The sequence below is a fragment of the Primulina huaijiensis genome, chromosome 8 (genome assembly GCF_012295235.1).
Source record: "Primulina huaijiensis isolate GDHJ02 chromosome 8, ASM1229523v2, whole genome shotgun sequence".
Classification (NCBI taxonomy): domain Eukaryota; kingdom Viridiplantae; phylum Streptophyta; class Magnoliopsida; order Lamiales; family Gesneriaceae; genus Primulina; species Primulina huaijiensis.
The window spans coordinates 18,871,667-18,884,502 of NC_133313.1; the positions used below are offsets into that span (position 1 = coordinate 18,871,667).

General features: G+C 34.8%; 2 protein-coding genes and 1 pseudogene across 2 annotated transcripts in view; all 3 read right to left on the minus strand.

Moving 5' to 3' along the window:
* Positions 1-1,363: 1,363 nt before the first annotated feature.
* Positions 1,364-3,087, minus strand: LOC140983166 (GDP-mannose transporter GONST3). The gene has a single exon (XM_073450093.1). It carries the CDS (start codon positions 2,582-2,584, stop codon positions 1,463-1,465), a length of 1,122 nt encoding a protein of 373 aa, XP_073306194.1. The 5' UTR covers positions 2,585-3,087; the 3' UTR covers positions 1,364-1,462.
* Positions 3,088-3,894: 807 nt separating this feature from the next.
* Positions 3,895-5,554, minus strand: LOC140983239 (F-box protein At5g51380-like; annotated as a pseudogene).
* Positions 5,555-7,274: 1,720 nt separating this feature from the next.
* Positions 7,275-12,836, minus strand: part of LOC140983238 (structural maintenance of chromosomes protein 6B-like) — a 12,172-nt gene continuing 6,610 nt past the window's right edge. Inside the window, exons 3-14 of the mRNA XM_073450196.1 lie at positions 11,628-11,759; positions 11,369-11,483; positions 11,197-11,282; positions 11,014-11,109; positions 10,575-10,711; positions 10,391-10,493; positions 9,852-9,931; positions 9,674-9,752; positions 9,478-9,535; positions 8,492-8,589; positions 7,678-7,772; positions 7,275-7,566 (exon numbers count right to left, since the gene is read on the minus strand). Coding sequence (XP_073306297.1) covers positions 7,509-7,566; positions 7,678-7,772; positions 8,492-8,589; positions 9,478-9,535; positions 9,674-9,752; positions 9,852-9,931; positions 10,391-10,493; positions 10,575-10,711; positions 11,014-11,109; positions 11,197-11,282; positions 11,369-11,483; positions 11,628-11,759 — 1,137 coding nt within the window. The 3' untranslated portion in view covers positions 7,275-7,508. The remainder of the gene's footprint in view (positions 7,567-7,677; positions 7,773-8,491; positions 8,590-9,477; positions 9,536-9,673; positions 9,753-9,851; positions 9,932-10,390; positions 10,494-10,574; positions 10,712-11,013; positions 11,110-11,196; positions 11,283-11,368; positions 11,484-11,627; positions 11,760-12,836) is intronic.

Sequence of the window (12,836 nt, forward strand, 5' to 3'; positions counted from 1 at the left end):
ATAGACTCTATCCGTTGAAATACATATAACTTACATTTAAATTTTAACACTTTATTGATATATATAATTATTACGACATATCATGACATCAAAATTAGTTATTCTAAGTGTCTCAAACTTAATAATATAAATTGTATAGATGTATTCAATTATTAGTAGATAAAACAAATGATCTTTATCTTTTTAGACCAACACAAACAATATTTATGCATTCAATAGGTCCACTTGTGTTTTCGAATGAAATTTGATTCAAAACATTAAAAACAATCGGAATTTTAAGTTTTATGTTTTCATTAAAAGGGTTTTTCTTGAGTTTCTTATTAGTGTTTTCTTCCCTGGTTTAGGTTTTGATACACTCAACACAGTATGTCAAGTATGGGTATACAAGGAGACGTCAGTTGTAATATAGGACCTCTACGTCCAAAACCAACTTTTCCACTACAGGATTAATTTAGTCGATCACATCCACTCATCTTCGAAACTTTTTGTAAATGCTCTTTAATCTAAATAAAATATTTATATACTCCTCCACTATTTTTTAAGTTAATTCACCTATATATTTTTATTTAAATAATTAAATTACGCCTCAATAACAATTATTTCATTTTAAAATAATTTTACAAATAAGAATAATAAATAAATAAAATGAAACAAATATAAATCTTAAACAACTTTACTTAGTTATCCTATATTTATTTTCCTTGTCTCCAAATATATTCTCTCGTTAATGTTATCTTTAAATAAATTGTTATCTTCTAGTTTTTTTTTTTTAAGTACGTACATTTTGATTTTATTTTTAATATCTCATCTAGTAAGTTACTAATATATATTGAAAATGTTCAGAGTTTGAAATTATAAATAGTCGAAAATACTTGAGCATAACTTGTGATTTTATATATACATTTTGTATTCTAGTTTTTATATTTTCAATTTAATTGTAGTTTTTAAAATATTATTATTTTAACTCAAACTTGAACATTATAAAATATGTCATAGATATAATAGCATCTAGAACTTTGATATATCTTATAACTCCTTTGTCTAGGTAATTTATTTCAAAACTAAAGTTATATTTTTTATTGTATTAAATAAATTTTTATAATTACTTTTTGTTCATTTGTACAGAAATATAATATTAGTTATTATCAACGTTTTTTTTTTATAATTTTTTTAAAAAAAAATTTTTGCCCCCCAAATCGAATTTCTGACTCGGTCCCTGAGTTGATGTATTGAGGTAGGTGTGCCACCATTCTTGAAGATATCAGGAGGTTTACATTGCAACGATCACATCCTCAATCACAGGGGTGATTTGGACAAGAATCCACGTAAACAAAGAACCGGACAGTGAACACCATGATGAATCTGAAAAAGCTGAGATCTATTCCTTCGTAAAACCCATCAACCATTTGGACAAGTAAAATAATAATAATAATGACCTAACAAAAATCTTTTTAAAGATGGCCTATGATTTTCCTTCTCCCACTTCAGTAACTTTCTTTTCATCGCTACTGTTCTCATGAATATTTAGCATTTCAAGCAGCTTCTGGTGTTCTTCACTCTCTTGAGCTATTACTTCTTTCGCGGGTTTATATTCGCTGCTAGTAGATTGTTGATACAAAATGCCCCCAACCATGCAAATCAACAACCCCAGTGTTCCCACAAAGGTTGAGTGTTTATCCCAAATAACAAGATTTATCACAACTGTCAGCAGTTTGTTCACTATGCCAAGAACAGTGAACCCCGTAGCTGATATGGCTCTGCGACAAGAGAACCCAAAAAAGGAGACGCCTAAACCAAACAGACACGATAACCCTACAGGCAAAACCACCTGAAAAGAATGCCACTCTGGCTCATCTGAAATTTCATGCTCTATCTTCTTCAATTCTCCCATTATAAGCAACTCCACAGGAAACAACAGCAAGGCTTCAAGATTATTGTACAGCACAAGACCCCAAGTGTCCAAACCAATTGTCATAACTACATGTTTAATGTAAAATAAATCTATCGACATGCTCACCAAATACGCTAATGCCCAGCTATAAGCCATTAAAGTGAACTGATAATCTGTTATGACATAGAGCACACTGCCACCAAATATAGTCCCAAGGGATAACCACGTTTTCAACGAAGGCCAAGGCTGGTGCAAGTAGAGGGTTTCACCAATGGCAACAAATATTGGGACAACCGAGCGAAAAACAATGAATGTGTCGACATTAGCATGTAGAAGAAGTTCACTATTTGTGAATAGGGACAAATAAAATATAAATGCAGCAGGCAAAAAGCGCCACATTGTAAGAAGATTGAGCTTATCGTGTTCTATTAACTTGAGCCAGCCACATATCAATACTCCAGCAGCACTGGTCAAGTACTGCAGCGCTGTTAGAGCTCCTGGGTAAGGAAATTTCATGACAGCCCATTTATTTATTATGGATAACAACGAAGCAGAAATGCAATAACCCGCAGCAATTCCATAAACCGATACTTGCTGCAGCAGGCTGGAATACCAAGTGGATAGAGTTTCAGGAGGAACTGATCGCGCGTCTGAAGTGTTTCCATCTTTAGGATTTTCGACATCATTAGTCATTTAATCTGAAGATGTAGAGAATGAAAAGCACCTCCTAATTAACTACGAGCTTGAAATTTATCCACGATTACCCCCTAAATCAGATATCAGCAGGAATTTCATCCTACATTTTTGTGAATATCGTAAAAATATCGTAAAATGAGATTAAAAGCAATTTATCCAGCAATCCTTCAATATTCATCCAAAACATCAATTCAGTCCCCGGCCCAGCTCTCTAGTTATTTCAGAGTCCGCTAACAATCATCTTAAACTGAGTTCTGAATCAATTCACTCCAATATTTCTTTCCAATTCAGTCCATTTCCATTCAGTTTGAGCTATAGATCACAATTTAAGAAGAAAGTGTAACTCAAGAGCCACAACGAAAATGTATTCCGTGCCACGCGCCGCCAAACGTCGATGACTCCGTCACCGGAAAAAGGAGACTTGGACGTTGGATCTTCCAGTCAAATGGTGCGCCAAAGTTTTTGGTTAACTGCTGGATCTGGTTTATTTACAACAAACAGTCTCAACTATTCCTCATTTCCATTTTACCCCCATACACCCTTAAATTTGCAATTAAATCCCTCCAGTTATATTGCTTCAAGCAACGGCCAAAACCCTCGTGTAATTTGCTCTCTCACTATTAAAAATAGTTAGTATTAATTTATATTCAATTTAATAATAATTTTGTGTTTAATATATGTTCTTGACATGAACAAAATCTTATCTATTTATATGAATTATACAAATATTATATATTCACTTAATCAAGTTATTTTTTACAAAATATTTAATCATTGGTATTTTCCATGAGAAATAAATAAAAACGAACTTAAATATTTTTAAAAAAATTAATGTAAAGATGGCTGGATACAAAATAAATACCTTTTGAATGTTCAAATTGAAATACACACAAACTCATGTGAGATGATCTCACAGGTCAATTGTGTGTGACAAATATTTTATTCGGAACATTTATAAAAAGTACCACTTTTTATGCCAAAATTATGATTTTTTTATGGTAAATATGGATAAAGTCGATCATCTCATGGATATATATACATGAGATCGTCTCACAAAAACTTATTCATTAAATTATAATGTGTTTGGACTGTCGAGCTTTACTTATAACGTGTATATGTGATTATTTTACTTTGGTAGAGAAGATGTACAGTTGAGAAGTGATAATAGCTAGAGATCAATCCATGGAAGAAGTGATAACTCCATGAAACAAGAAACTCTTGTTGATTAAGATAAACGAGTTAAGAAGTGAGAATAGAGAATCAGTTAAAATACATGGAAGAAAATCCACCAATTTACGTCTTCTTTCCCTTGAAATATTGTAAAGATCAATCCATCAACACCGACTGCAAACATAGAGCAGCATTTGTTCGTGTGTAGATTGAAAAATCTGAAGTTCTAACAAAGATCTCTGGTCGCAATATTTCTTGAAGAAGTGTAAATACCAATCTTTACAATAATCTGAAGTCTTTTTCAAGAATTTGCGCATCGGCTTTTTCAAGAATCTGAAGTTCTAGGCAACAGGCGAAGATTTCCAATCACAGGATCTCTTGAACATCCTGTAACCCTTCTTACCGAGTCCAGTTCCTGCAGGATTAGCCGAAAGGACAGATTTGGAATCGGGCTTCCATTTCAAGTCCTTGAGAGAAGAGAACACACTGCAAGGAGCACAATCCTTTATGTTATCACATGATTTCACTTTGAGGCTCTGATGATGTTCGTTCCAAGAAAAGATAAATGTCGATAGTAACGAGCACCCTTCTGAGGATAACGATCTTACTCTCCTGCAGATAAATTGAAACAGCCCAAATTAGACTACTATATGGTTAGGTGACATGATATTGCCTATAAAACTACAGTTTTCTTTATCTTGACTCGAATCCTCGATCACCATAAGTGAAGTCGAAAACATTAAGCTATCAAACATAGAACAAAAGATTTTCAAAACCTTGCCGAACTTAAAAGGAAAATAAAAGAAGCCCATTAACTAAAAGCGCTTGCAGTGCTAAACATATCATCATCTATTCCCCAGAAGTTCTTCAGAACCACATCCCTCAGGTTTTGGCAAACAACGAATAATGCCCCTAAAATCCTCTTATCTCTTCATTGACACTTCTCTATATGCAAATTTTCAAGAGCAGAACAAGATCCCAAATGCTCATCCGCTTCAGGAACCCGATCAATTTGTTTACATGATAAAACCTTAAAGTTTTCAACTTTTCGCAATACGGAAGGGCGGATATCCATCCATCTTCCATCCTATGATCGCAAATAATAAGCTCTTTGAGAGTTTGACAGCAGTGCCCGATAGCTTTAATCCCTTCATAACTCCCTTTACATCTACTCAACTCAACCTTCACCAATTTCTCACACCCTTGTGCTAAAATAGTCAACCCAAGATCGGAAACTGGTGAATTGTAAGAACCATCCACAGCACCAGTTAACTTTAAAATCTTTAAATTGTGAGACGCAACGATCCCACGCAGAACTGGGTCATTGCACATATGTAGCTCAAGTTATTGCAATGTGGGGCTCGAGGCCTCAGCCCCAGTTAATATCCCCATTTCGCTGGCATTCATCATCACGGTTAATTTCCTCAGATTTGGGCACCCGTCGCCAAAATCTTTAAACCTCTGTCCACTTCATCAGCTTTCAACGCAGATTTTTCATCAAGGAATCTTGATGGACCTCACAAGCCTAGGAAATTCAAATTCCTCTGAGATGGCCTTTGCCTTTGATTCTGTGGCTGGGTTTGCTTTGAGGTCAAAGAATGGCGGCGCATTATGAGGAATTCAAAGCTTTCTTTTGCTTAAACCACAGAGAATTCTGGTTTTCTTTTTCAGGGAAAATGCCATTGTTTGAAGTGAACTCCCACTCAATTTCTCCCTCTTCTTCTTCTTTTCAGCTTCCAAGAATTTGAAAGAAAGCCTCTTTTTTTGTGCTCAGTTTCTTCGTCTTCTCTGCAAGACTCCAACATACTCTAAATAATAACGTAATTTTTTTTTTCCCTTTCCATAATGGAAGTTGTAAATGAGTTGAGGTTGTGCTTCCATTTTTTCCAAATGGATTTCATTTGGAGGAAAATATTTAATTAGAGAAAGATTCGAAGGATCCATTTCAAATGACACTAGATTTGATTTATGATTGTAATTTAAATTCCACAATCATTATAAATTGATATAAAGGAAAAATTAGAAATAAATCTCTAAACCCAAACTTAATTTTATACCAACTCTCTACCCTTCAAAATCTTTGCCTAAACTCCCTCAAAAGGAAAAATTTGACAAAAACAATCTTATATATTTTAATAATTGATTTTCTTGGGAAAAATTGTATCAGAGCTTATAAAAAGCCCCGAGCCTCTATCGTGTGATCTGACACGAAGCGCGACTCTACGTAGGGGACAACCTCGGCTCTGTTACAGAGTTTGAGGTTAGCAAGCTGATAGGTACCCTTAAATGTGACACCATGTGATTGATCCTTGGATCCCTCATCTACTTATCCGAAAGCCGTAGCTTTGAGTTGGGGTACTGAACTTAAATGGTGAAACCTTGCATAGCTATATGTCTTGGGGCTATATGCCTTCAAAAACAGGCTCGATAGGTATAACAATGTCACATATCAAAATCATAAGAATTAATGATGTTTATGAAATTTTTAGAAATTTGGGGAGTTAGAACAAAGATTTAGATGGACAAGGAGTGAGGAGAAAGTTGAGTTGGGAAAAAGGGAGTGATTACAAATTTCTCCAAAAATAAATTTAAAATTCAATTATTATTAATTCAAGTCAATAATTTGAATTNAATTCTGGACAAAAATAGCATTATGTTCATATTATATAAATTCATTGTATTTACATTTACAAATTACACATAAATATTACATGAATTTCATAAAAATTCCATGTCCATTTCAAAACACAATCATAACAATAAACGAATTATATAAATTTCACCTGATATTTCATATCAACTAAGCCTTTAGTACCAAAGTCGTTGCGCAAATTTGGCCATTCTCTCTATCTTATTTGTAACTTTTGTTTTTTGAAACTTATTTGTAATTATTTTAGAAGCAGTAAGGGATCAGGGCCTCAAGACATGTAAACCTGCCTCCGTATTGGCCTCCACCAACTTCTTCACCCCTTTCAAAGTGACAAATAATATACCAAATGTTAAGAATCTTGTGAGATTGTATCCATAAAAAGAAGAGTAAATCTCTTGTGCTACGGTCTCACGAATTTTTATCTGTGAAACGAGTCAATCTTACCGATATTCACAATAAAAATAATACTCTTAGCATAAAAAATAATATTTTTTTAATAGATGACTCAAATAAGATATTCGTCTCACAAAATACGATCCATGAGACCGTCTCACACAAGTTTTTGCAAAAAAAAAAATGATTCTTGTGAGATAGATTTTGTACTAATCCATCTTGGTGTAAAAACAATTTCTTCATCGAGAAAATCAACTCTCGATACAGTTTCTTCAATACTTCAGCTTTTGCCATTCAAAGATTCATTTTTTTATACTACGAAGTAATGGTAATGCATCATTCTCAGTCCATTAACTTCCCACCTCACACTGAAAAGTGTAAGAAAGAGTTGTTATTTCAACAAACATTGTATTCTCTTAATTGTTTTAATGAAGAAACAAGTTAATACAAACCATAAAGCAAAAAGAAACACAATTAGGGGCAATAACAGCACAGGGAGACTGTCCTCTTAAATAATTTCCAAATTTAATGAGTTTTTGTAAAAATCAAGTTTAGAATTCTAATAAATAAAAAAAGTCGTCTCTTCTTCAGTTTTCCGGACCTACCAATTAATAAAAGTATCCGAAATTTGGTATGTCAGTCCCGACATGAAATTTGAGACACTATGTAAACTACGGCTCAGAACATAACAAAGCAGCCAAATGACAATTATCCGCGAGGCGCTGCCATTTGCTGTTTCTTTATCCTTTCATCGTATTTCACCATGCTGAATCGAAAAAACAATAATTACACGATATATCTCCATAATAACGGCAGCAATAAACCATGCACGGTCTTCTACTCGATCAAAAAGGTTTTTTCCAAGGTAGTTTGTTACCTGATGTCATGAGGAGTAATAAATATCCACTGGGATCCATGTGCCAAAGCAAAATCCACAATAGCATCTAGACTGATTTTTCTGCTGACGGCATCCTGTGGATCGAACCAAGATAAAAAAGCATTGAATTACAGAACCACTTTTTTCCCTGTCCAATAGCAGAGAAGCTACATACAAATTACGTAATAGTGGCTGAGTAGTGATACTTGTAGATGCAAGCTGATGTTGCAACGTCATATTTCCTTAACATTTTGAGATAAGATAGTATAACTGTAACTATCAGAAACAATAAAAAAACACCATACTGATATGAAAGGCTTCCAAGTCCATGCAAAGAATCCCTTTTCTCAATATGGAATATCACAAGTGGTTTTACTCTTTGGCAATTTTATAATTGGAGACTATAAGTTCAAATAGTATATGCTTACTTCAGACAAAAAAGATTAATCGCACGCCCGGATTGGCAGATTATATGTTAGCAGTGTTAAGGTGAACTATATCAGCATCCTGATTGGTGAGCAGCTCGTTTCATTGCTTTTAGTCATTGTGAAAGGTGATAGCCAGGATTGACATCAATGATAATGGAAAAAAAAATATAAATATGATCATGAAGAATAAGATATCATGAACTAAATAGCAAGAATAGCACCCTCCAGAAAAAAACACAATCCAACTGTTTTTCCCCTCTTAACTGTCAGATTTTTTGTAGTTGTAACACACACAAAGATCTGATCTCCACGTGGTTTTAATGTTAGAGAAGATAGATTGTTACACATACATATAGGAAATCATAGTTTTCAGTCAGAATGCACACCATAAATACATCAAATTCATCCATTGCACGGAATGGGGCTTCTGTCATCTCGTGAAGTGCGAGAGCAAAACACAATGTTGAAAAGGAACGCTCACCACCTGTCAAACATCAAAGAGCAAAATTACAACACGATTTTCCAGTTGCCAGCTACAGGTAATTTTCTTTCTGCAATATTCTAGTGTGACAACCAGGTTCAAACCCAATAAATCGTGCTTCGGTACGTAGCATTATTAGGTTCCTTCATAAAATGTGAGAAAACACCACTTCATAAAAAGGCTCAAACGGTCAGTCTACTCTTCACGCACATTTATGCAAAATGTCAACTAAAGTAACCCATCACCAACAAAAAAAAATTGCAAACAAAAGCATATCCTTGAGGAAGAGGCCTACCCATGTATCTTTAGCACATTTAGTTTACACAGGATTCTGAAGTTTTTAAGAACGAATATAATGCTTGTCCACATATTTGATCTTTATAAAGGATTACATTACAGTCTGAAAGTGATCCTTACAAGTGCGGTAAGGTGCAATGCACTCTTACCTGAAATAACTATTTATATTCCAAATTGCTCATTGAACCTAGCAGCTCATTTCTTTATTAGGTGAATGTGGGTTCATTTGACATTTATCACGAGGCCGATTACGTACGGAGTTAGAAACTTCAAACAATCAACAGCTTTTATGTAATCTTCTGCTAAGGAGATGGAAGCCACACATTTCTTTGTGAAGTCGCATGAAACTTAACCAAGATGTTCACTCAACCATTCAAATACAAACTAGATGGGAAGATGATAATTGAAAGTTTCAACATCTAGCACTCCCAACTACAACTCCACATTTACCACCACCGCTGGCAAGAAGACCTCACCCGTAATTCGAAAAACAAGAGTAAAATGTACAGGACTTCTCCTAAAAAAGAAACAGTAGCATTAATTTCTATTCTTCTTGCCATCAGAAAAGATGAGTGATATACAATAGAGCCAAACCTGAAAGCCCCCTAGTGTCACGTACAGAGCTGGTTGATGCATCTTGAGGCATTTTTACCTGATAAGACAATAAAAAAAAATTGGGACATTTTTTAGCTCTTAGACCGGTAACCCACTAACTTATAGCCAATTGATTTTAGGAAAGCAGAGATAACCCTTTGGATTAATAGTAACACGACATATTCAGTCAATTTACCTCCACTGAGAGGGTCTGTTCTTCATAATTAACTCGGATTTGACCGCTGATCCCTTTTTTTTTCAAGTGGCCATTAAATCTAACAGGAAAACTTGGTATTAGAAGCTGGAAAAAAATTCTTCACATAGAAAGAGTTTCTTTGGATGAGGAAAAACAGCAGAGATAACACAGGCCCTACTGCCATGTTAACTGGCGCTTCAAAAGAGTTGCATTCCTTTCAAATTTACTCCACCTCAGCTGTAACGCTTTATCACATGCCTGAAACATAAGCAGGAAACAAAAAATAGAAGGTAGGCCAGGAATAAAATCCAAGTGGCAAAATTGTGAAGTCAAGTACCAGAGATCATTATCAATAAAATATAGAGTAATCAAAACAAGGTATCAAGAAACTTAAAGATTCAGATTCATATCTCTATGAAAGAAAGCAAATAAGGAAAACATACTAGATCAAGCAACACTATGAAATTGAGTGACTATAAAGCAACACGAAATGGTCCCACTCCCCCTGTTGGATAGCACATCAAGAATGAATTTGAAAAATATAACAGTTAACATTTCTTTCCATTGCACCAAAACATATTGAGTTAGGTGAGCGATAAAAAATTCAAAAATCAAGGAAGAAACGAGTTTGGTGAAGGATTTTACAGGAGAATAGCTGTCTCTTTGACATCGTGCAGATCAAACAAGATAAATGAAGACATTTTCTCTTAAACTCACTTCTAATTTTTCTCGAAAGGCTTTGTAAGTTTGTTGTTTTCTTGATATCCGACGCTCTTTTTTCTCATACAACATTCTGAGATCGTCAATGGATTCTGAAAATCTGCAAAGTTCTTCCAGGTTTATTGTATTTAAAAAATAAAATGAATTAAAATGTCGAAAATAGAATACCCAAAATGTTTACCTCTGGCTCTCACGCTGAAGTTTTTGACTCCACCTTGTCACTTGAGCACTGAGTTGCTCAGGATTGCTCTCTTTGCAGCCTCCTAGAGCTTCAATTTCACTTTCAGGGCAGATGATAGACGCTTTGTTACGGTCGTCCTGCAATTTCACCACAAATCAGCACTGGTTTCTTTCTGGAATCACTTAGTCACATGGGTTGTAAAAACATAAACTGTCTCGAAAAAAAGGCAATGTGCAGAAAAAAATTAGTGGTTATGTGCAGGTGAATTGCTTTAGTTCTGCAGTGCATATGTTACCATGCCTGGCAGTGAATTACTATAAGCAGGCCCATATTTCCAAGAATGAAGAAGCTGAATACAAAAGTCGTAATTGCAAGCACTCAAGTAACATGATGAAACTTAGAGGGGACTTATGTATCCCATGCGAGAATATAAACGCACCTTACAATTCTGTTCAAGTTCCTGATACTTAGCCTCCGCATTTTTTAGGTCGGAAAGGACTCTAGTATTCATCACTTGCTCAAAATGTTTCTTTTTCTGCAGGACACCAAAAACTCTTTAAGTAATTGTGGCCTAAAAATAGAAACAATAAGCAAATGAATGAGCAGGGTTAAAGGGACGAACTGCTTCAGCCTCATGTAGAGTGGTCTCAATAGTCATTACTTCCTTCTCTGTTTCTGCTAACACATCAATTTCTGATTTCGCAGACTCTGCATTGTAAAACAATGCAAATGATACATGTAAGGAATGGGTGATCAATAGAACTCAGTAGGGAATGAGACGATAATGCAATCACCACACAAATTTTCAAATGAAATTCTGAAATCTTTAGCTTTAATCGCTGCTTCATTCACTTCCATCTGAAGCTTTTCTACAAAAATTTCCCTCTCTCTTATCCGATCTCGCAGTTTCTGCCATCATTTCAGACAATGGAACAGTAAAACAAATCACACAATATAGCAATTTGACAGACTTAAAATCTACATTTGTGCCAACTAAAACTTCAGATAATAGGGTAAACAAACAAATGGTGTAATGAGTTTTGAGCAACAAACAGATATCTCTTGATGAAGCTCGTCCACGGTAGATGAAGGTGCAGAAGTTTCTTCTGAAGATATTAACTTTTTGACATCGTGCAGTTCAAATTCCTTTGACCTATAGTCCCGTTCAACGTTGATGCGCCTCCTCTGAAAGAATTTAAGCAGTAGATAAGGAAGGGTCAACCAACCATTTTGAAATATCCAATACTTGAATCCCCAATTTGCTGATTCACATTTATTATTGAAAGGTAATTAATTTTGGTATATAGACTGGTATATTATATAAAATAAAGGTAGGTGATTCGCTTGAAATATCAAAGAAATGGTTAAGCAATTCAGAGAAACCACCATAAGGATAGATCACTGTCAATATCAGCTTGAGAAAATTCTGAAATTTTCATGACAAGTCATAATTGGGTGCAACGAGCAAACACGTGTAAGTAAAACAAGAAATTTTCAAGATACACATTCTTTATGACCAGTATCATATATTAAATTTAAAAGTTCCCTATAGAAAACAAAATTGGAAAACAATAAGAAAGGTTTTTAGGGCTCTTTTTCACCACCCACCCAAAACTTCCCAACTCTCGAGGCATAGGAATTCGTTTCCTGCTAGCCTCTGTTTGAGTTTGAAGGGCTCTAATGTTGCGTGAGGAGTGCAAGGGGATAGTCTCAAGAAAGGAAAAACGAGACGGCAGTCTTATTTAATTAAAGCCTTCTTCTACACTGAATTGATATGAACATGATTTAGATTCATGTTGATGAGATATGAGATGGTAATGTTCCATCGGGGCAGCCTAGAATCTAGTTCAGGTTGCACTTTCCGGGGAAATTTATTGATTGGGTTATGGAATGTGTCACCACCTCTTTCTCAATTTTCATTGACAGGCAGCTTCATAGTTTCTTCCAAGGCGCAAGAGGCCTCCGACAGGGTGAACGTAATGTCCAAATCACCCACAGACCCCTTGCGCGAATTAATTAATTAGTTGCATTTTATTATTTGACTGCTTTAAAGATTTATTAAATTTTAATGCTCTAAAGTGTTTAAAAGTTCATTTAGATTTTTAGGAGAGATGAACTCGACATAAGCCCAGTGAAGGACACACCGAGTGAGTGTAAACTGTACAAGGTGAAAGTTTTATTAATTATTATTTATTTTGAAAAGTAGTTTGAGGCCAAGATAGACATTTAAGATTTATTAACCAAATCTTTTACACAATATAT

Bases quoted from the DNA above. Each gene is read 5' to 3' on its own strand.
- LOC140983166 (XM_073450093.1), bottom strand. From the start codon at position 2,584: ATGACTAATGATGTCGAAAATCCTAAAGATGGAAACACTTCAGACGCG.